The 22,229-nt window shown below is 37.4% G+C and overlaps 1 protein-coding gene across 1 annotated transcript in view; it reads left to right on the top strand.

The window, feature by feature from the left end:
• Positions 1–22,229, top strand: part of MIPOL1 (mirror-image polydactyly 1) — a 182,985-nt gene that overhangs the window by 34,215 nt on the left and 126,541 nt on the right. The window contains exons 6-8 of the mRNA XM_053981400.1: positions 14,633–14,819; positions 17,120–17,249; positions 18,175–18,280. Coding sequence (XP_053837375.1) covers positions 14,633–14,819; positions 17,120–17,249; positions 18,175–18,280 — 423 coding nt within the window. The remainder of the gene's footprint in view (positions 1–14,632; positions 14,820–17,119; positions 17,250–18,174; positions 18,281–22,229) is intronic.

Genomic DNA, 22,229 nt, shown 5'->3' with positions numbered 1-22,229 from the left:
GTTAATGCCTTTTTTCATTTCCCTCTAAGGATACTTGAGAGAATGTACCAGGAACGTTGGCAGGAGACCAGTGAGGCCTGTGCCACTTAGAAATGAAAAATATTCAGGATCCAAGCTAGACAGCCTAGAATAGTATTCAATTATGAAAAAAAAAAAACTTGTATTGGCAAATAGGTGCATATCTTTGCATTACAGTGATGGTGGGTGTGGGGAAGCACATTGCATTGGGGTAGAGTTGTTACTTCAGTAGGGTTTCCACGCATGATGAAAACTATGAAAACATTAATACTGTGAAAATACAAGAGGGAACTTGAACCTAGGTGGTTTCTCTTCTTATATATATGTTTAGGACTTGATATGGCAGTTTTCCAGAAGTGTTACCAGGATTGGAAAGTGGTGAGTGTGCAAATGCTCGAGTTAAATTTGTCTTATTTGACTCATGTGCCCTGTTTAATTAGGTGCAGCTATACTTCTGTATTGTAGAGTCTTTAACTATTGTAACATTTTGGCTTATGTCATATTTATGAGCATCCATGCTTTAAGGACACGGCAGAAATTAAAGAAGTTTTAGAATTTTAATTACTGTTTGGTCTGTTTTGACAACAAAATTAGAGTTTTGCTGACTCCAGAAGTAAAATCATTGTATAATTTTTATTTGTAAATTCCTAAGACAAGTTAATAGATTGATTTTTTAATGGTAAAGTTGTTTGCTTTCTTAAAAGGTGATTATTATGTTTTTCAAGCATAGAAATAAATATTTATGTATTGCTGAGCCATTACTTAAAGCATATATTGAAATGTAATTCAGTGAACCAATTTCACTTCTCAGAATTTGATGGCAACTTTAGTTATGATCCATATAGGCACTTTCCATATATCTTCAAAAGAATACTTGCAGCTTGTAAATATACTTCAAAATTGCATGTCTGGAAACTAGTTCAGAGGAGACTAACTTTAAAGAGCTGTGATAATATAGATTGGAACAGAACTGCAGAATCAGCTTGTGCAGGAAAATTTGTAATGGAGGTGTTTTATCTGGTGAGCTGTGGATTTTTGGGGTGTTTTGCATTCATGGTAATTGAGGAAATGTAGTCACATGCAAAGTTTAAGTAAAACGAATCATCTTTATCTTATTAGAAGTAGAAAACTCTTCTAGTTGTGTAATGGTTTTAATGTACTTTTTTGTAGATTTGTTTTTGCAATATTAATTACAAGGACTTGTTTGTCTGGAATTTCTATTGTGTGAGTTTGACACACACAAAGATGAATGGGTAAAGAAAGCCTTGAGAGGAATATGGTGTTGTAAATGCTCCAGTTGGGTAAAAAAGCAGCTAATTGTAAAGGTTCCGCTGCCCATTTCTCCAGAATGTACCCAATGCAGCTGTAAACACTCTAAAGCAAATCTAAAGCCCCTCTTCCAAGGCTGTAACAGAAGTGAAATTAAGCATACTTGTCATAGTGAAGTCTCTTTCTTCTTTTACATGCCTCAACAGGAGATACTGTGAGCCTGTTCTCCCTCTCCTATTTTTTTAGCATTTAGCAATTTATTTTTTAGCAACAAAGTGCTGTTTACTTGGAAAAGAAAGAAAGCCTGAATATTGCAAGGGTGGTTTGTATGCAGAAAAATCTATGCGATATGCAGAGGCAGCATCCTCTACACCCATGTGGCTCAGCTGATCAGTGTCTTCCATGTGTGCTGTGCTTTCAGCATCAAACTCACTGTGTGCTGTCAGATCCCCTTGCAAAGTGCCAAGTGTAGTTGCAGGTTTCTCTGAATGATGTAAAAGGCTGAAAAGAGGCTGAGAGGATGAACTTTCCTAGGTAAAACCTAGGAAAGTCCCTAGTTGAGCAGCACTAAGTGTAGAAGATGATCTCTTCCATGGAAGGAAGAAGGAATAGTGTGGTGTAACTTAGAAGATAAGAATATGCTAATGATAACTGAAAAATCATCCAATACTGCTTGGTCTTTCCTGTAAATATAATCATCCCTTCATGCATATAAATTCTCATCTATTCTTTTTCCACTCCATTTCTTTCCTTGTCCATTTTGAGTGGTAGAATACAGCACATTTTTAGCCAGACTGCATGCAGAACGACTCCTCATCAGAAGCACAACTAGATATCCAGTACTTGCCTTACTCACTGCAGGGTTATGAATATGATTTTGTTGAACCCTTTATGGTACGCTCCGCTCAAAACGTGTAGAGCCTTATCTGCACTGAGGGCTGCAAGCACTCAGGATGGGGAGAATGCACACCTTGAAGTATTGCACTTTGAATCTTAAGTGTGTAAAGTATGAGTGCAGCTAACTTCAGAATGTCTTGAAATGTACTTCAGAGAGAACAGCACTTAACTACCACAGTAATTTTTAAGTAGTGCTTCAGAAAGAGCTTTAGAAGACCTTGCACAAATGCAAAAGGAATTTGGTTATTTTCTTCTTCAGAAACCTTCATTACTTCAATTTTTGTAACAGGTAGAATGGGGCTTAAGTTCAGAGCAAAAATATTTTAAAATTATTATGAAAAGGTTCTTCAGAGAGTGCGTTGCCAACTCTTATTTGTGAGTTCACCTGCATCTTTAGTAGAACACTATTGGAGTAAAGGGTGCGGGGGCAAGGTGTCTTTATGCAGAGTGATCTTTCTTTTATGTCAGACACTTAAAATTGCGATGTTTTTCTTTACTTCTAAAGCTGTAGTTTCCTGGGATTTTGTTTAGAACTCTTAATTTAGCAAAGCTTTAATTGTTTGTGTGTGGTAGGGGAGGTTGAGTACATTTGGATAAGAGAATTTTCACTATAATTAATGGGCACGGGGAAACATGACCCTGCCTAGATAAAAGGGAGTTCTGGATCATTAAGATTTAGATAATGGAAGGGGGCTATATGTGAAAAGCAATTGTCTGATATGACAATAGCAAAAGACAAATGGGGTGGGAGGGTTTACTTTGTTTTTAGTTGGTTTAGAAAACATAAACACAGCATGCTTAGTAAAACTCCAGCAGACACTATGTTTGGAAATTATGTAATGACTCCATATAGGCTGTAATGATATCCTGAAACCCTGTATTTAAACTAACCTGAATTACAATGAGAGATAAACAGAATATTTACCCATCCCTTATGAGCTGCTGCTGATATGTAAATTTATTCTTCTACTTTGCACAAATATACTTTTGAGCTACTGCTTAAACACTTCAAGGTCCTTAGCCAAACAGTTTTAATGATGCCTCCAGTATTATGAAAGTGTGACATTTGATGAATGCCTTGTATAGTTGTGATATCAGGGAAAGTGTAAACAAAAAACGCACATCAAGTCATCGTGCAACACCTAGATAATTTATAATTTTACTGTTTATATCCATCTTGACATTTTTTATCTGCCAAAGGCAGGTTTCATTTGGAATCTTAATCTGAGATTTATTTGGTGGATCTGGAAATCATAGCTAGAGTTCCCACAGGAAATGGTCCATCTACCAACAGATTAAATGGCAGTCCTGCAGTTGTTAAGGGAGCTCTGCATTTAACACACATGCATACTCATTCAGTCAGCACTGTGGAGAAAAATTAAAGTAGTAACCCAGGTTTAGGAACAATGTAGCTAAAAAGTCCCATATTTGCTGAATGACAAAGGGTTATATAGCAGCATTTCATTTTATTATTCGTGCTTGAATTTCTTGTTTGCTTTGTTGAGTCTGCTGACGAATACTAATAAATGCCTGCAACAATCCAGACGAGAGATGCCTGGCAACAAAGCTATGCGGTGGACCTCCCTGATCTTCTCCAGTTCACAACCTGACCTTTTGAAAAATTGGCTGGGCTAAGCTGCAGAATTTGGGTGTAATGGTTATTGTTAACTCCAGCTTTAGGCTTTATTAATTTGTGTGATCAAGACTTACCTATACTTCAAAGTTTCTGAAGACCAAACACAATCATCCATCCATTAGAACTAACATTGTGTTTCAGTGAATCCCACTTACTATCTGCCTAGAGATTCTGCTGTTTTGATGCATTCGGAATATAAAAATGCTTTTTCAACTGTGAGACCAGTCCAATGAAAATCTGGTGTCTTCTCAGAGACTAATATTTTAAAATAACAATATGTTAATGAATTGCAAACGGAGAGTGGAATGCCAAAGGAAAAGTCTGATATTTACACATTAATAAATGCATCACAATTAACTGCAGTGAATACCAATATAATGATTTGCCACATATTTTAAAGACTGAGTAGCATTTTTCCATTTTAAATATTCAACAGTTTGTACACAATTGCTGTTTAGCTGAAGAAAAGGAGGACAAAAGACTTAGTGAGAGAATCAGGCAAAGGAACATCATTACTAAAATAACCAGAATCCTTGGAGAATTGTAAAAAAATTGCCTTTGCGAGAATATCTCCCAACTGTTCTTAATATTTTTCTTAATTTATTTCTTTATGAAGGGTGTTGCCTGGGTTCCACACAAGTACAGGTGAATACAGAAGCATTCAAAATAACACAGATGTCCCTCAACTTCTATTGCTAAAACAGAATTCACTGTTCTCTTTAAGGAATAAAAAAAAAAACCCCAAGCCATTAAACTTCTGAGTTTTGTCCATATTTTAGCAGACAAAATATTTTCAAGCCTCTTCTTTTTTTGTGTATTTATGTGTTATGGGATATAGAGCAAGCAAAAACATTAATGCATAATATAGCTTTGATTATTCGTGTTGCATTTGCAGATAACTTTCTTAACAAAGTTGCAATAAGATCATGTTGTTCTCATTGTTCAGCTTTTTGGACGACTCAAATGCTTAGCTGTAGCCAGAGATCAAGTATTTGAATTGCATTGTTGTGTTCACCTGATTGACTTTGAAAGCAGTTTTAATTGTTTGGAATTTCTTTGCATCAGAATGATTCTTAATATAAGTCATTTCCTTTATTCTGCCTAATATTGAAATTACAGGAAGTTTATTTGTATTGTACATTGCACATCTGTCTTCCAGTATACAAATACTGTAACCTAATCTGTCATGTGAATTAAAATTATCATCATAAAGAAGTATCAAAAGATACTATTTTAGTTATTTACAATTAATACTAATTTTTTTATTGTGTAAATCTTAGTTAGCTATTCATAAGTAAAATTGATTTTTTTTTCTTGAAGTACAGTAGATGTTAGTTTCTAAAACATCTCTGACAGAAAAGAGTAGAATTTGACACCGCAGCAGGAGAAAAGAGCAGGGAGGGCCATCAGTCAGGTAGCACGGGCTCCAAGATGCAGTGTGGATCCAGAGCCTTCGACTTCTGGTGCTTTTCCTTCTGCTATGGTGTGATGGTTTAGGAATGGTATTCTCCAGTTCAGCACTCCCACTAAAACCTCATGCAGCTCCCCCCACACCCCTCCAACTGGAGCCACAAAAGGTAAAGATCACAGGTTCAGAGAAAAGCAAATCACTGGGAACAGCAATGAGATATGAAAACTAATAGTACCAGCAAAAATACTAATGACAGAGGGTATAGGAAAAGAAACAATTCAGGTGAAAAATACATGCCACAGCACACTCAATAATAGACCACCCTTTCCCCCCAATAATGGTCAGTACTGGATGGCTCCCTGCAACACATTTTGTGGACCAGAAGGCACCTTCTCTTCCCAGAAAAGAGTCCTCATGAGGTGAGGTGGTATAGAACAATGTCTGTGTCCTGGCCATGTCCCCTCCTGGCTACTACAAAAATTAACCCTGTCATTGCTGGAACCTGCACATTTTCCACCTGATAATCCAAAATTTTTGCCTTCAGGCCTGTTAGTGATGATTCCCAAAATCCCTGGGCAATTAAGGTTTCCTATTCAAGCCCAGTCAGGACTGTTGACACCCTAAGAACAGAGTCTTCTGAGACACCAGGAAAGGTATTCAGCTGTCTAATTTCTTCTGTCTCCAGCAGCTATCCCAAAAACCCAATGATGCTCTTTTGGTTCCTTGAAATACCCTCTCCTGATGTAATAGGGATCAGGTGGTTATCTTTGGCCCTGCCTCTGCCTTCTGTTCTGTGAGCCTTGTTTCCTCTCTATTCCTCACTAAGCAAACTGACTTGGTCTTGGATTTCTTCTTCTTTATAGGGGCACCTGCTACTGGCACAGGTTGGTCCCCTGGTTCAGCTGCAATTTGAGAGGCCATGGTGCCTGTAGGTATGCTTTCCTACTCCTCCCCTGGAGGGTGTTCTCTAGTATTGAACTGTGTCCAGTAAAGAGTAGCCAGGGCCCAGCAAACTGCAATAAATTGCTCCTCTCTGGAGTTGCCACAGCATTTTCCTTGCCGTGCAGCATTCTGTCACTTTAAACAGGGTCTTTTATTTGTTCAGGGGTGAAACCATTGGAGCAGAGAATTTCCCCAAAAGCTGGCCCATTCTCTTCCATATTCTATGCCACTCATGACCATCCACCCTGAGGGCAGATCTCTGAATGACCTCCCTAGAAATCTCTGTTCTGACTAAATATGGTGTAGACTGCATTGAGGAGAAGTGGCAGACTTGGCAACAAGAATATGCTTTCCTTAACATCCAGCAGGAGTTAAAAATTCTCAAAAGCTGTTTTAACAGGTCTGAAGGAAGAAAAGGGGATGAAAAGCTGGGGAAAGTCATCCCCCTGTTTCCACACACTGGGTATAATTGTCAATGGACCCCCAGAGGTAGTACCTGAGTAAGGATAGGAGAGGAACACTGAATACACATCCCAAATTACCTTCATTGTCCTTGATGTTATCATGTCATAAACTGATATCCCACAGTACAGCAACAAAGCAATCCTGATCCCTCTCCCTGCTCTGAAAAAGATCATCATGAAGAGCATATATGGGAATATATACATGGTTTTATACATATATACACACCCATTTCAACAGCCCAAGCAACGTTGTGACCACTGGCTCTGGACCTAATACAACAAATACTTAGATCAAATCTGTTTCTGACCTACTCTGGGCAGATCTGTTGAATCTCAGTCCTTCATGCCTCACACTGGGCTCCAATTACGGCTGTCTTGGTTTAGGAATGGTATTCTCCAATTCTTCCATTAAAACCATATGCCACTCCCTCTCTGCCCTCCAATTTGAGGCAGGAAAAGCAAAGATCATGGGTTGAGATAAGAGCAATTTACTGGGTACAGCAATGAGATAAGAAACTGAGCAGTAACAGCAACAATACTAATGATAGAGGGAATAAGAAAAGAAACAATTCACACAGAAACCACACCCCCAGTCCCCCAACTACCCCTTCCCTCTTAACAGGCAATACCGGACAGCTCCCTTTGCCACGTTTTCATACCCAGAAGGAGCCCTTCTCCCTGGAAGAGTCTCTTTCCCCTGCCCCTGGCAATGATGTGAGTTGGTATAGAGTAACTTCTGTGTGCTGGCCATGTACCCTCCTGTCTACTGCAAAAATAAAGCCTGTCCTGGCAGGAACCAGGACACATAGCTTGCTCAGTGACCTTAATGCAGTTACTCCATCACTCTGTGCCTTAGTCTCAATGACTTTACAATTACTATCACAGCACTTAGGCATCTCCTACAAAATATCTGTGAGAGTTTGCATAAAAATGTTCTTTCCAAGACTTATTTCAATGCACATCTGTCTTGTATATCTTAAAGTGAGAGGAGATATCCTATCTCAGAGATAAATCCAGGATCTTTATGAGTAAGAGTTATTTAAATGTAAGTTGATAGTTGCCATTCTTTTGAGCTGACCCATGATGCTCTCCACAGAGCCCATGGTCATGCATTGTTGGGGCATTGAATGTACAATGCATCTATGTTGTGATTTCCTCTTTGCTACTGCCAAAGGTTTGGCAGGTAATACATGGTAATTTGGCTGGGCAAAGCACGGAGAAATGAAAGGAATTAGCTTTGTATTACAAATCTACTCTGAGCTCAGTCTTTGCTTGCTATCAGGTTCCTATGACTGCCATTCTTCCACGCTACAGAAGTGATTTTGTGAGATCTTAGAGTCCTGCTGAATAATCTTGAATACTAAATAACTTGAAGCTTAGTCAGTTTTCTTTAAACATTAGAAAAAGTGCATCATGAAGGGACAGCCATTTGCTCTTAGTTGCAGATTACTTGGTCTCAGTATACTACACTGCACTGAAGGGGCCTAAATAATTGCTAACATAAGTAAATCGGTAGTAAGTCCAAAGACAATAAAGCTTCACTTTTTCATGTTGTTTGTCTTGGAGAAAGCTTATATTACAGACCTTTTATTTTTGTACTGACCTTTTGTAATTGTTTTCCTGAAACAGGAATTACCTTCTTGAGAATTAGGTACAGCACCTTTTCTTGGGATTAACTATGAAAAATTTTTCGTAGGTCATGGGAAAGATAAAACAGAGAGGAAATGAGTCAAAAGTAATGAACACCTTTGACATACGCATGTAAATCATGTATATTGCATCTGTGTTAGCTCAAATATGAATGAAAAAGGAAAATACAGGCATTCTGAAAATGCGTAAGACCTAAACCAACTCTTATCACTAATGCCAGACAATAGGATCAGATTTTTCCACCAGACTAATTTTCTTTCTTTGCATATTTGTGCCTATAAAAGCCTTGAATTTCAGTTCCTACTCATTTTCACGATTTATGCCTTTTAATCATTCAGTAAAGGGCAAACTGTTGAACAGTCAGAGTCTTTCACAATCATTCTGTTTGGTAGGAGTTCCAGTAGTTAAGTAGCTGAGTGTATGAATGTTTGTCTTTTGACAAAATGGTTGACTCATCATTTTCAGCTCAAAAAGGAATATTCGGCCATAGTACTAATTTCATTTACAAAGCTTGAAAAGTTAGTGGCCATCAGGCTAAATTTTTTGTCTTATTCTTCTAGGAAAAACATTAGCTAATTTGAAAGCGAATAATAACAGAATAGCAGTTAGTCAAGTGGAAATGAAGGTGAAGTTCTAAAGTAATGCTTTTACATGCATAGCTATTGCAGCAAGTGGTGTAGATGTGTGATTTGTAGTGGGGCAATATCAAGTTCTTTTAAACCATACTAAGTGTGTCCTATTATTCCAGTGGAAACAAGTTAGTTTTGTATAGGGCCAGGGTGGTTCCTTGCATAGATAATTTTGTTGGATAGTGAATATTCCCTCTTGTTTGAAATTCAAAATGTTTGATATTATACAAACAAAGCCCCCAGAGACATTGAAATTGTGTTTTTGTTTAGACTGAGAAGAAAAAATACATGATTACAGCTCAGACAGCCAACAGCATCCTGACTGCATCAAAAGAAGTCTGGCCAGCAAGTTGAGGAAAATTATTGCACCTTTCCACTCTGCCCCTGTGAGACCCCATGTGAAGTAGTGCATCCAGTCTTGGAGCCCCAGCACAAAAAGAGTGTGGGCCTGTTGCAAGAAATCCAGACTTGGCCAGGAAGATGATCAGAAGGCTGGAGAACAAGTCCTGTGAGGACAGAGCTTGCAAGGCTGAGAGAGCTGGGGTTTTTCAGCCTTGAGAAGAGAGGGCTCTGGGAAGTCCAGTATATGAAGGAGACTTATAAAAAGAGAGGGAGAGCAACTTTTTACACAGGCAGATAGTGATAGAACAGGGAGGACCAGTGTCAAATTAAAAGAGGAGAGATTTAGGTCACATATTTGGAGACATTCTTTACTCACAGAATGGCGAGGCACTGAAACAGGTTATCTAGAGAATTTATGAATGCCCTGTCCTAGGAAGTTTTCAAGGCCAGGCTGCATGGGGCCCTGGGCAACATGATCTCATGGGTGGCCTCCCTGCTTACGGCAATGAAGTTGCAACTAGATGATCTTTAGGGTCTCTTCCAACCCAAAACATTCTGTGATTCCATGATTAACAGGAGGAATTATGGAGGCTTTTATTAATTGAGGTTAACTACCTCAAATAGAGCACAATGTTTTGTTCTACATTTTTTCAAATGTATTTAATCTGACAGTGTCACAGTGTCATAGCTACTGAATTTTCAGTCATCTTTGCTCCTGCTCCCAGTGTATATATATGGCTCATTCTCTTCCTTTCTGCTTTTACTTTTTCCAACCTCCTGCTTGGGGTTTGTTCATACAGACTCATGCAGTCTTTTGCAGACAGATAAGAACATACTATGTCTGTGCCACAGACCAACTTAAAACAAATACTAGTAAGCTATAGGTAGCAAGCTGTACTATTACACTTGAAGCTGATTTGGTGCACCTGGAGCTTCTAGTGTCCCCATACTTATCTGCAACCAGATCTGTAGCCTGTGTGCATGTTCCTTTGGTTTTTGTTTGTTTTCCCTTACTCTTATTCTGGGGAGATTCCCTGCAAACCTCTGAGGTGATCAGTGCATTTTAGTAGGGTGCTGAAAGACAACAGACAGGGGGAAGGGGGTGTCCACCCAGCTTCTGCTGGATGATGGGACTGCTGAATATTGAGTGGTATAACAAGGGATGCTATTGCCTCTTTAGTCTTCCAGTTGAATCTGCACCTTCTGTGCATTTATCACTGTTGGTGCGGGCTTCTCTAATGCTGTGCTTTCGCTGATCTCGGTGCTTATCCCCCACTTCTCAGAAGAAGCTGTGAGGAATAGTGGGTGCCTGCACAGCATGATGTGTTTAATGTTTTTACTTGACTTTTTAACCACGCCCAGCTTAACAACACTGGATTCTGTTCTGCCTTTACTGTTTCAAGCCATGATAGCATTATCTTCCCCTTACGTCCCTCACAATCAATTCCCAGATTTAATTCTAGTGTCTTCATATTCCTTCTTCTTAACATTTGCTTTTCTTTCCCGCAATGTGAACAAGCTATTCATTCAAGATAAATACATACAGAAGATCAGCTGTTCAGCTTCTCCCTATAGTGAAATATTAATCTGGGCTACTGAACTTGTACTGTTTTATATGGAAAAAATGTTGTTTAGTGTATTCAAGAACCAGAATCAGCAGTGGTGGTACCACTTAATGAAATCTACATAATTTTTTCCAAAGCTTGCAAGGCTGTTTTACCCTTTCTCTGATGTTCCCTGTGCAGCCTGATTATTGCAAATGCTACTTACTCCCCAGTGTGTGTCTGCAGCATTGGTAATTAGTGCACAATACGATTTGCAGGAGGCATGAGGAAAAAAGCACTAAAGTGCATTGATTAAAATTGCCACTTGGTTTAGCAACAAGACAAGCTACCATGTACCAAAACCCAAATTATTTGAAGTGGGGGTCATGGGCTATGTAAAGAATAAAGTGGTTTTAAAAATAAAATGAATCCTATGTCCATTGACCTGATAGTGTTAAAAATGTCTTCCCCAAAGCATTCTACTTACAAATTTCACATGTTGATTAAAAAAACCATCACAGCTTTATTAAATGAGTAAAAACCTCTCACCTTAATGCCCTTGGGCAGAGTGCTTTCAGTTGTGGGTGGAAGAGGCTAGCATCATCTTCTCTCTTACAAAGCCAGTGGAGAAAAAACAGATCCTCTGTTTCCAAGAATGGCGCTTACAGCCTTCCTGTGATGCTACTTAGTCTTACTCATGTGCTTGAGGGAATTGAATCTAGATGAAAAGGTGTTCTGCAAATGTATGTTGTCTAAAGAAGCAGCATTAGCATTAATAAATGCCAATACAATTCTAGTACTATTCTAAATTCTTTTTTCTTTAGCTGCAGTAATTTACAGTTAAAAACACGTATCTTGACATGGCCCAAGGATTTAGCAGAAGTGCAACTGCTAATGCAGATATTTACTTCATCATGCAGTCATGTTCACTTCTGGTTTTAAAAATAAAAATCTGGCTGCTGAACTGACCTGTCATCTAGAGACCTTTGCTTCTTGTTTACAACTCATATTCAGAATGTTATAGAAAACCTGCTGATGGTTATCGACCCTCTTACTCCCTGCTGCTCTTCCATGTAAGCATAAGTGATACTGTTGGGGTGGCCTGCGAAGTGTTGCATGTGACTGTATGGCTCTGGACATGATGATCAAGGGTGTGGGAACCCAGGTGGTATTTGCCTTGACCCTTCTCCTAAGAGGGAGGGGCATGGAGGAGGGTTGAGTGAAGTAGATGAGGCCTTCTTCAGAGAATTGGAAGAACCCTCACGTTCAAAGGTCCAGGTTCTCATGGGGTACTACAGTGATGTTAATGATCTTCTGGAAGGACAACAGAGGGCTCAGATGATCTGGAAGTTGCTGGGGACAACTTCCTGTTACAAATTATTGAAGTGCCAGCAACGTGATTTCCAGTGGTCTCTGCCAACTTCAGTGACTCTTCTGTGCTCTCTTCTTAAGTCCTGGAATGAAAGGAGCAAATTAACAAAACAGGAACTGTGAAAAGAAGAAAAACTTGCTCTCATGCTAAGGGAATAGAAGCAGCCTAAAACATCATCTAAACTTTTTAGCTCTCTGAAGGGAGATTTTCCTTCTCCAACTTTCATAGGGCCAAAGTAGAGTACCATGGTGCTAAACAAGGAACAAAGGTTCTTGGCAATACCATCACTTGTTATTTCAACATTGTGCTTGAATTCTTCCACAGAAGGTGACACACTTCACTTGAGGCACTTCACATATAACCTACATACATACATACATACATACATACATACATATATATATGTATATATATATATATTTATATAGTGTATAGAATAAGTGGATGCCCTAAAGAGTAGTAGGAGGAGGAAAATTTGTCATGGCACGTGAAGCATTGCACCTTCCCTGCAGCATAATTTGCAACTGCATTTACACAGACACCACATCTGAAACAGGAGAAGTGAACATGATATTTCATAGGAAGTTCTTTATAATATAAATCAAATGGGAAACACAACTCTCTATAAAATGCTTTGCAAGTATGGAAATTCAGACTAGGTTAGTTTTCAGATAGTACTTACTGGAAAGGATTCAAAATTTTGCCCTTATGTATTGTCACTCCCAAATTGAATCAGGTTCTTAGAGTATATTTGGTGATTTTTTAAACATATGTTTAGCTAGAGATCCTTGCTCCTTACTGTAAGGAGGAGTAAGAGATCAAATCCAGTTTTTAGACGTAGCAGCACTTCAGAGGAAATCTGCTCAAAAACCTACAGGATTTCAAGCCAGTGGAAAAAGCGTACACTTGTTCCAAGAATCCAGGTGGCTGTGGCCTTGTGTTCAATTTCTGCACTGGCTGTGAAATGATATGAGGAACATATTGCAATCACAGTGCTGAAAGTAGTATTATACTTATCAAAAAATATTTTATGGTAATGGTCCCCACATGCTAAGAAACAAAGAGGCTCTGTTGACTGTTGTTTTTCTAGTGTAAAGATCAGTGGTTACAGTTTACAGAAATGGTTAGAGTGGATTCAAGTAAGTTTGTGCTGAAGATGCAGGGAATGCATCTCTGGATGCAGAGAATATACAGATGAGCAGTGTGTCCTATAACTTTTTCCTGGAGGTGGTAATGGATAGCTTCATGTAGGAAGCTGTTAAACCTGACTCCAGCCAATTCCCAAGTCACCTCTTGGGGCCCTTGGGCTGTTTCCTGAGCTCTTGGCTGTGTCTTTCCTTGTTTAAGGAAAGAGGAATCTATTGCAACACACTTGAGAGACAGTTTTCAGTATTTTTTACATGGAAACTGTGCTTATAACTGTGTTTACCTGCAGGATGGCAACTTGATACTGATTGATTTGTATTTTTGGTCTATTTCTACTTGATTTCAACTGTATAGGCAGTTTCTTATTATTTTTGAGAGGATGTTATAAGGTGGATCAAATAATATATGCCCTATATTTTATCCAAAACATTTGGAAACACTAACTTTATTAAATAAGCAAAAGCTCTAATGTTTGTTCTCTACTAATCTAAATGAAAGAATGAAAAATATATGCACCTTTTTTCCATTTCCAGTGGTTTTAGGCTGCTTCCTTCTCATTTTTTAATATAATTCTATAATTAAAACATACTTGTCCTTACTTTATGAAAGAGCATTCTTGGTATGTGGATCTTTCTTTCATTTAAATGCCTTGATATCAGAAATATGTCCTAAAAATATCTAGTAGCCAAGCTAAGAGAACTAGCTATCACACTCAGCAATTTAATCAGATAATGTTTTGCTTTGGCACAATTTCTGCTTTGCATTCTTCAAGTTCTTTAGTTGTATGAGGCTGTACCTCACACTCTCCAGGAATGAATAATGGTGCTTTAAATTTGTTGTTGCTAATTACAGCTTGATGATACTCCTTTTGTAGCCAAAATGCATTTGAAAGAAACCTAACTGTAAGTAAGAGTCTAGTTATAACCTGAAAATTTCCCTCTCTACAGCAGAAATTCATCATATCTCACAATAGTGGAGCTGAATTTTGTAAGAGATAGGTAAATAATTTTCTACAATCAGCATTATTTTAAGAAGTCATTTATGGGGGAGGAGGGATTAGGAAATGATGATGAATTTTTTATGTTTCCATGAGAAAAATTCAGTAAATGGGTTGTAATTCCTATGTCCATCCATGCTGTAGGTAACAGGTCTCCTTCCTTAGTGGAGGGACAAAGAATTTGTGAATCTGAATCACTTGTTCCTTTCTACTACTGTATTTTATTCTTATAACAAGCCGTTTTCAAATGAAAAATCTCAAGTTTGTGCTTCATTCTCCAAATGAGAAAATGTGTTTGTTTCTCTTTCTAATTAGAAACACACATCTTGGATCAGAAAAAAGAAGACTTTTGTGCTGAACTTCAGTTTTATAAGAATTCTCAAAAACCCACAGAATTTTTCATCCAGGCAGAAACTGAAGCACCAAAACTTTCAGATTGGCGAGTAACCAGTCAAAAAGGAGGAGTCCTAACTGGCTGTAATTCTGGTTCTGAAGAATCAAGGTAAACCCAAGGAATATGCCTCTATAGAGTTTTTCTAGATTCAAATTATTGACAATATACACATGTTTTTTTGAGTAAATATAGGGAAATTTGCTTCCCACATGGCAATCAGTAAGCTTTTTACTTAGACTCACCTTATCTGCCCTTCTTCCCTTGTGGAATGTAGGATTTCACCTCTGTATTCTCTAGCACTCATAGAAAATATGATCATGGCAATGATTTATATCACACATTGTGGGTATTTCAATGACTGGGATCTCTACAGAGAATTTTGAAAATGCATGCTGAACAGAATAAAAACAGATCTTGAAAACCTAGTAGTATCTGCGTCTTTGCACAACAAACACCTGAAATGTGATGAGTGAGTAGGAAGCAGGAATAAAGCAGGGTGAAGTCTAAATGAAGCTGAGAGGGTGAAGATGAGAATACCTTGTAGCAGTCTGTGACAGGAATCTGAGGACTGGCTAATATGGTTGAAAAGTTTAATATAGACTCTGAAGATTTTATTGTGTCATTAATTTTGGTCATTTCTTGTCACTAGTGTTTTTACTCAGCAGTGGCCCTCTATAACAGTCTTAAGAAATATAAACACGCATTCTATATGTGACACAATGTACAAAGGTATAAGTAGCTGGCTAGTTATACCTTTGAGTAGCCAGCTGGTTAGGGAACATGTTACCAGTTTTGAGTGACTTAGGCAGGCTGAATACCAATTTTTAACTGAGAGCGTCAGAGTTGTTTTTGAAAATGGCACCAAGGCTGCAAAACCCTATTACATACTTCTGAAAAATACACTAATTCCTCACCCGTCTAGCAGATTCTACACCCAGTTTTGCTATCTTCATTATGATCTAACAGTGCCCTGTTTGGGCCAATCCCAGTCCTTAACACTTTTTCATTTTCCTTTTTGCATTTTTGCATTAGCCACTGAGATTTGCTGTAAGGGCAATGCATCCTGCACTAAATGCCAAGTATAATCCAGAGTGCTTAGGTACAGCCCAGCACAGAGTCACCCAAATATTATTCATTTCACCTTTCACCAGCGCCACTCCTACTGGCAATCAGGCTTGTCTGGAACACTAAGATTAACCTCCCACAGTGATCATGTTGAACCATCTCAGCTCCAAGTATGTTATATGTAGGATCCCAAAGCTATATGCCAGAACCTGTCTTTGCCCAAATAGATTGCAATTAGAATATATGTTAACATTTCTTGATCTAGAAAAACAAAGGAAATGCTAAGTCAGTGTTGATTTGTGTTTTAGATGGTGGTCCTGGTGTACTGTCAATGTGATTTGTCTTTTTAGTTTTAAGGAGAGGGGAAGAGAAAATAAATACAGTGGAAGCAGGTGAAAAAAGGGTGGCTGAGTACAGACAAGTGTCTGCCTAAGAGAAGGACTCTTTGGAGCAATAGATAGCTTTCTTTATCTTTCTAGGATGTGAATTACATATAAAGTAATGTCTACACTGGAAGAGTTCAGAAGGTATAGCTTTTCTGTGGCTACTTCTTATCAGTTATTAGCTAAGAAGTGTATAACCAGAAAATGCTTAAGGAAAGCAAATGTTAAAAATTTGCTAGTTCCCTTTCTAATCATTCATTTACTAATTTTGCTGCCATGTTACAAGTGATATCTGAGTGATCTGTGAGTAACAATGGATACCCAGGAAGTTTTGTGAAAGTCTTACTTTGAGACAGAATTTTTCTGGCCATTGAATCTTGTCTTATTTTAAGTTGTCTATGGCTAGTAAGTTATTTTAAAACTCCAGGTGGCATGCAGTATGGAATTCTGGTTGTCAGTTGTAATAGTCAGAATCATACCATAATTTTAGAGATTTCTTCAAGATTAATTCCTAGATCTTTTTTTACAGATATTCTCATATCACTTCCTGTGAAATCATCCTACAAAAAAATTTGGTTTGCTTAAACCTGAGCATCACTTTGATCCCCAAATGTTCTATTACTTTTTTTCTTTCTGTCAGGCAATGATTTTTAGTATTTGCTTTCCTTAAGCATTTCCTGCTTATAAGCTTCATATCCCATTTATATTCATCTGTTTTTTTGCCTTAGTACTGTTGGATATTTATTTACTATTCCAGATTTACAGATTCTTTTCAGAATTACAGCTTTAAGAAGTGGTAGAAGAGCATCCATTTTTTCTGACTATTTAATACATTTGCAGTGGTTAACAAGTTTATTAACAAGTTTTGATAATTTATTTCTGTTCATTTTGTTTCAGAGGGGTGGAACAACAGCTGGTTTTTAAATTATTTTTCTTTTTTTTTTCACTTCCAAAATACAGCAGTGTAATTGATAACAGGATACTCCCTGAATTTATGTCCACATGGAATGATGCTGAAGATTTAGGTGGAAGAACAGAAACTGCATTCCTTTTAAAAGAACTGGACACTCTGAGGGCCAAAAATAGAAAGGTACAATTGAGATATTCAAGATACCAATATTTGCTTTTTTATAAATGCCTTGCAAAACATGCATTTTGAATTGTGCTTGATTTAGTTTTGTTATTTATTTTAGTGCACCAATCACTAACTTCCTGTCATTTTGGATTCTTAGTATCTGCTTAACAACTATTTCTCTGGAATTAAAAAAAAACCCTCTGACTTTTTTGATCAATGACATAGATTCTTGCACCCTGGATGAACACAAATGAAGACCAAAGACTAGACCAGGATTTCATGAGTAGAATCCAATTATTGTGCCCTGATAACTTGGCTTTATCGAAGGGGAGAAAATTCCATCTGCCTTGAACACTGCATTGCTTCTAGTGTTAGCTGTGGTTGCATATGCCTAAACAACCTAACAGTCTCTAGTCTTTCCATGAAGTGTCATTGAATATTTAAACTCAGATATCTGTCCAAGAAATTTAGTGAATATCCTTTAAAAGAAAGAACTTTATATGTGAAAGAATACCAATCTTCCATCTGAGGAAGAACGTGAAAAAATATGAATTTACACTAGTCTTTTCAGACTGTGATGTCTGTATCTTGGTAGGAAACAGGCTATTCATGCAACCACCTACGTTGTATTCCATGCAATTCTGAACTTCCTTAGCAAGAAGGACTACAGCTGTTGATACCTGAGGAAGAGAATCCCAAATAAAAACAATGGCATATGCATTGCTACTTGTCTCACAGAGCAAGATAGTCCAGATGTTAAAAAATATATTCTTAACATTTGTTCTTTAAACAAATAAATGTAATGAATTGAACTCCTGTTTTAATGCTTAGTGTCTGTATTTTGGGGTGAGAAATCGTTGTTTACAATTTTATTGTGGTTGAATTACTTGTTGACAGTTTCAGCCAGATAAGAATCGTACTGTACATTTGTTCAATTCAGCTTCAAGATAAGCTGGCTGAAAAGGACAAGGAGCTGAAGACAATGAAACTGGACTTAGAATTGCAAGACAGAGCTACAGAAGCTAAGATTGCAGAAAGGATTGCAGGTACAGTAGGCAAGCGTTTAACAGATGGCTGTATGGCTCATACAGTACCCGTGGTTGCTATATGACGTGGCCTAGTGAATGTTAGCTTTATTTGCTAAAGGAGGGAAGATTTGACTTTTTTTTTATGCGTGGCTGTTTAGAGTTGCTTAGAAAATAGATGGCTTTAACATCCTGGTACTGGTATTAGTAGGAGCTTTACCTGTATTCATACTGATTTGGGCATTAAATGCATTGTTAACACCATGTCAATCCAATCACAAAAAGGTTGTTTGTTTTGTTGGAAGGTCCTGAACAAACAAGGGGAAATAATGATTACCAGTGCCTCTACCTTTCAACCAGCAGTTCAAATACCACTTATTGTTTTAGCTGGTTCAGAGCAATACTACCCCCTCTCCGTGTTTGGAGATAGTCTCACATTCACCTCAACCAGGGACCTGCGCTGTTCTTGAAAAATCTGCTCTTTTGGTAGTTAAAATGAATTTTTGTCAGATGATGGCATATATCCAGTGAATGAAGTTTATATGAATTCTCAGAAGGAAAGGTTTTTAAGTTTATAGCTGAAAGTGAACATGTGCTTTTATTTGTTGTTAATTGTTCTTTGGATAGACATACAAGCATGGAGACAGTTTGTACTCTATGCTTGTGGAAACTGCTAATGCAATGGAGCTGGGCTTTCTTATTATTGAAAAGTGACTGTGTATACAGTGTACGCAGTAGATGAAAAATACTCTCAAGATTTCATGAAGATGTTTAAAAAACATTAATGGGGGTGCTTTTATAAATTCATTGTATCATTTGTTAAGAAAGAAAGTGTAAGCTTGGTAAAATTGTTTCCTCGTAGATCACATGCACTTCATAGAGTATTAATAGTACTAATAGCTATCCCCAAAATATTTGTATTAAAGGGAGGAGTAACTGTCTTCAGGAAAATGGAGCAGATGATAAACTCTCTAACTGAAAAACAGATGGCTGACATTCCATCTAATAAAAAACTCCTGAGACTACGGTATAGTGTGAATATTATAGATGGAAAAGAAAGTTCCTAGATTTTCTGTCGTAGGGGAAGGCAAAGTCAAATCTAATCAACATCTTAGGAACAAAATGAAATACAGGCATGATTTTTATTCTTATTTAATTTCACATAACTGCTTGCTTTATTCCCAGAAGAAAGAAAAATCTGCACTATGTGTCATTATTATATCCACCAGCCAAAAGCTAATGTAGATTGTTTGGCTTGAATATGAAGGTTTGTGCTTGTTCCTAGATATTTGCCCAGTAGTTTACCTCTGTACTTGATTCTCTTTGGTATAAGTGTTCATTGCTCATTAAAACCTGGAAAGAAAGGTGTGTCAAAAACACAGATAGTTTCATTTTTATGGATACAGTTGAAATACTTGTTAGGAAATTGTTGTTTTCCTACACTACTGCTTAAACTTTCTATTGATGTCCTAAGTATATTTTTCTCTTCAAAACAGAATGACAGGAATATGGGTATAATAATTTAACATGCTTATTCTGTTTTAAAAGGAAGAACCTCAAATTTTAAAGAGAGCTACATAGTGTAATAACAATGACCTTTAAAAAATAACTTTTTTTTTCTCCTTTTATGAGTACAGGAAGTATAAAATCCTTTAAATGCTGAAGAGAGAGGGTAAGAGGCTCCTTACTACTTAAACTGTTTGCCAAAAGGAAGCATCGTTAATATTTCACAGTTTTTTTGCTTCCTGTCTTACAGTTCTAAGAATGTTACCAAATTTGGATAAATGGTTTAAAATCTGGAATTACGTGAGCCAAACTGGATTTGTGGAAGCCTATGTGTGTCTCTCTCATAAAAGCCTTGGGGAGAGTTCTAATGGACAAGCAGAACCTAATAAAGAACAGACGGTGTGTTCAAGGAAAAACTTAACCCCCTGCATTAAGTTCTTTGAGGAAGGGAGAACACATGCTGCTGTGATTTCAGGTTACTAGTTAATGTTTAATTACTGCAGTGTGTAACACATGGTATAGTGAAGCTTGTAAATATGGGTGTTTGCATTTTTATTATTACTTAGTACTGACTTTATGATAAGTAAGTTACTCCACAAAATTATATTGTAAAGAACATAAGAAAGGTACATCATAAAAGTGTAATCTACTTTGAGGAATATTAGAATTCTGTTTTAAGAGGTAACCCTCTAATTGATAGGTTTTACCTAAATAAGCCCCATGGAAAGAATTGAAAAGTGAAGACAAAGGGTATTTTGAAATTAAGCTACAACAGTCTACAGAAACAAATAATCCAAAGATTGTGATTTCAGACTTTTAAGTATTAGAGATTATTGTTTCTGATGGACCTAGTTACCACAGATTCCTGCAGTTTATTCATTATTCTTCTGCTGGATTTTGTGTCATTCTGACCTGATGTCAGAAGGTATTGTTAGTTTCACTCCCTGTTATGAAGAAGAACAGAGGTGGAGGCAACATCAGGAAAACCCAGGGAAGTGCACATGGTAAAAGATCAGACACCAAGATAGTGTAAGCAAAAAAGGGAACAGCACGGGTATGAAGAATAGCCAGATCTGAAATTTGGGTGTGCAGAACTTTCATATGTTGAACAGAAGGAGAATGGGTGCCACCTGTGGGAGTGGAAAGGGGAAGGAGCATACATCTTCCCAGGACAGACTGGAAAATCAAGATGGAAGCATTGCAAAGGAGTAAGTCTTCAAAACAACTAGCTGAGAGAACAGATCTCACTTTGGGTGGATGTAGTGACTTCATTTTTTCCTAATGGAAGAATTAAGCAGGGTTATATATATGAACTTCTAGAGGAAGGAGGTGGTTGAGTGTAAGGGAGAGTTATAGAGCCTAGTGGTAACTTCTCTAGACTGGAAAAAATATCAAAGCCCTATTCTCACAGTGCCATTACTGCAGCAAGATATACCATAGTTGGCATCAGAACCGGAGCTCTTAGAATATTTTTGTTGCTATGAGAGTATATACTGAGCCTAAGAATAATTCTGAACGAAAATATAATAAAAATATTTGTCCTTATATCTTTCTGTAGCAACAGCTATTCCGTGAGTTGGGGTTTTTTTTCATACCAGTATCTTAATAATAATGTTACCAAAATGTAATACTTTCTTAAATCAACATCAGCTCAGCAGGATTGAGTGCAGCCCTGTTAGGGGTTTCACACCATTTTTAATGCCTGAAAACTGTACCATCATTCTGTAGATGCTCTCTGAAAGACCAAGGTAATGATAGAAAATACAGTGTGGAAAAAGAAGAAAGCAGTACTTCTAACATGGTGGTGTATATCATACAACTTCCAGTCTCCTGGAAACTAAAGCAATATACCTACAATGAGGTCCCTATTTTGGGTCTGTTTTTATGAAAATGTTGTGAATATACATATGTGGTATTTTGGAATTCTTGAATATGGTGTGGAAATATTAATGAACATTATTTGAAGTTTTCTAAATTAACTTGAAAAATAATTACTGAATATGCATATGCAATAGATTTAATAGCAAAAGTAAAAACAAATATCCAAGTGGGTGTTAGCTTAGAGTTAATTTGATTTAATATCCATAAAGTGAGAGGAAATAAGTAATCTTGCCAGTAATAAACTTTGGGTGGCAATAACTTTCAGTACAGAAGTTAAGTATTTTCCATTTCTTCAAAGCTCACTTTAGAGTCCCTTTTTAGATGTTATTTTTCTTTCCTGCATGTCATCCATTAAAGATTAGCTGTGGAAGGTTGGAGCATGGAGAGATTATGAATGACAGAACAACTCCTGCAGAATAATAATCAGTTTTTGGTATTTAATGCTGTTTGACTTTTGCAGACACATTTCTTATTAACCTTTGGTACAAACAGAAATCCAGGTTCCTGATATCTCATGGAGAAGATGAATTCAAGATCCTCTTCCAATTAAACTGAAATAAGGCCAATATTGGGCTTTAGCCAA

The sequence above is a fragment of the Vidua macroura genome, chromosome 6 (genome assembly GCF_024509145.1).
Source record: "Vidua macroura isolate BioBank_ID:100142 chromosome 6, ASM2450914v1, whole genome shotgun sequence".
NCBI lineage: Eukaryota > Metazoa > Chordata > Aves > Passeriformes > Viduidae > Vidua > Vidua macroura.
This window is presented reverse-complemented; position numbering and strand designations above follow the sequence as displayed.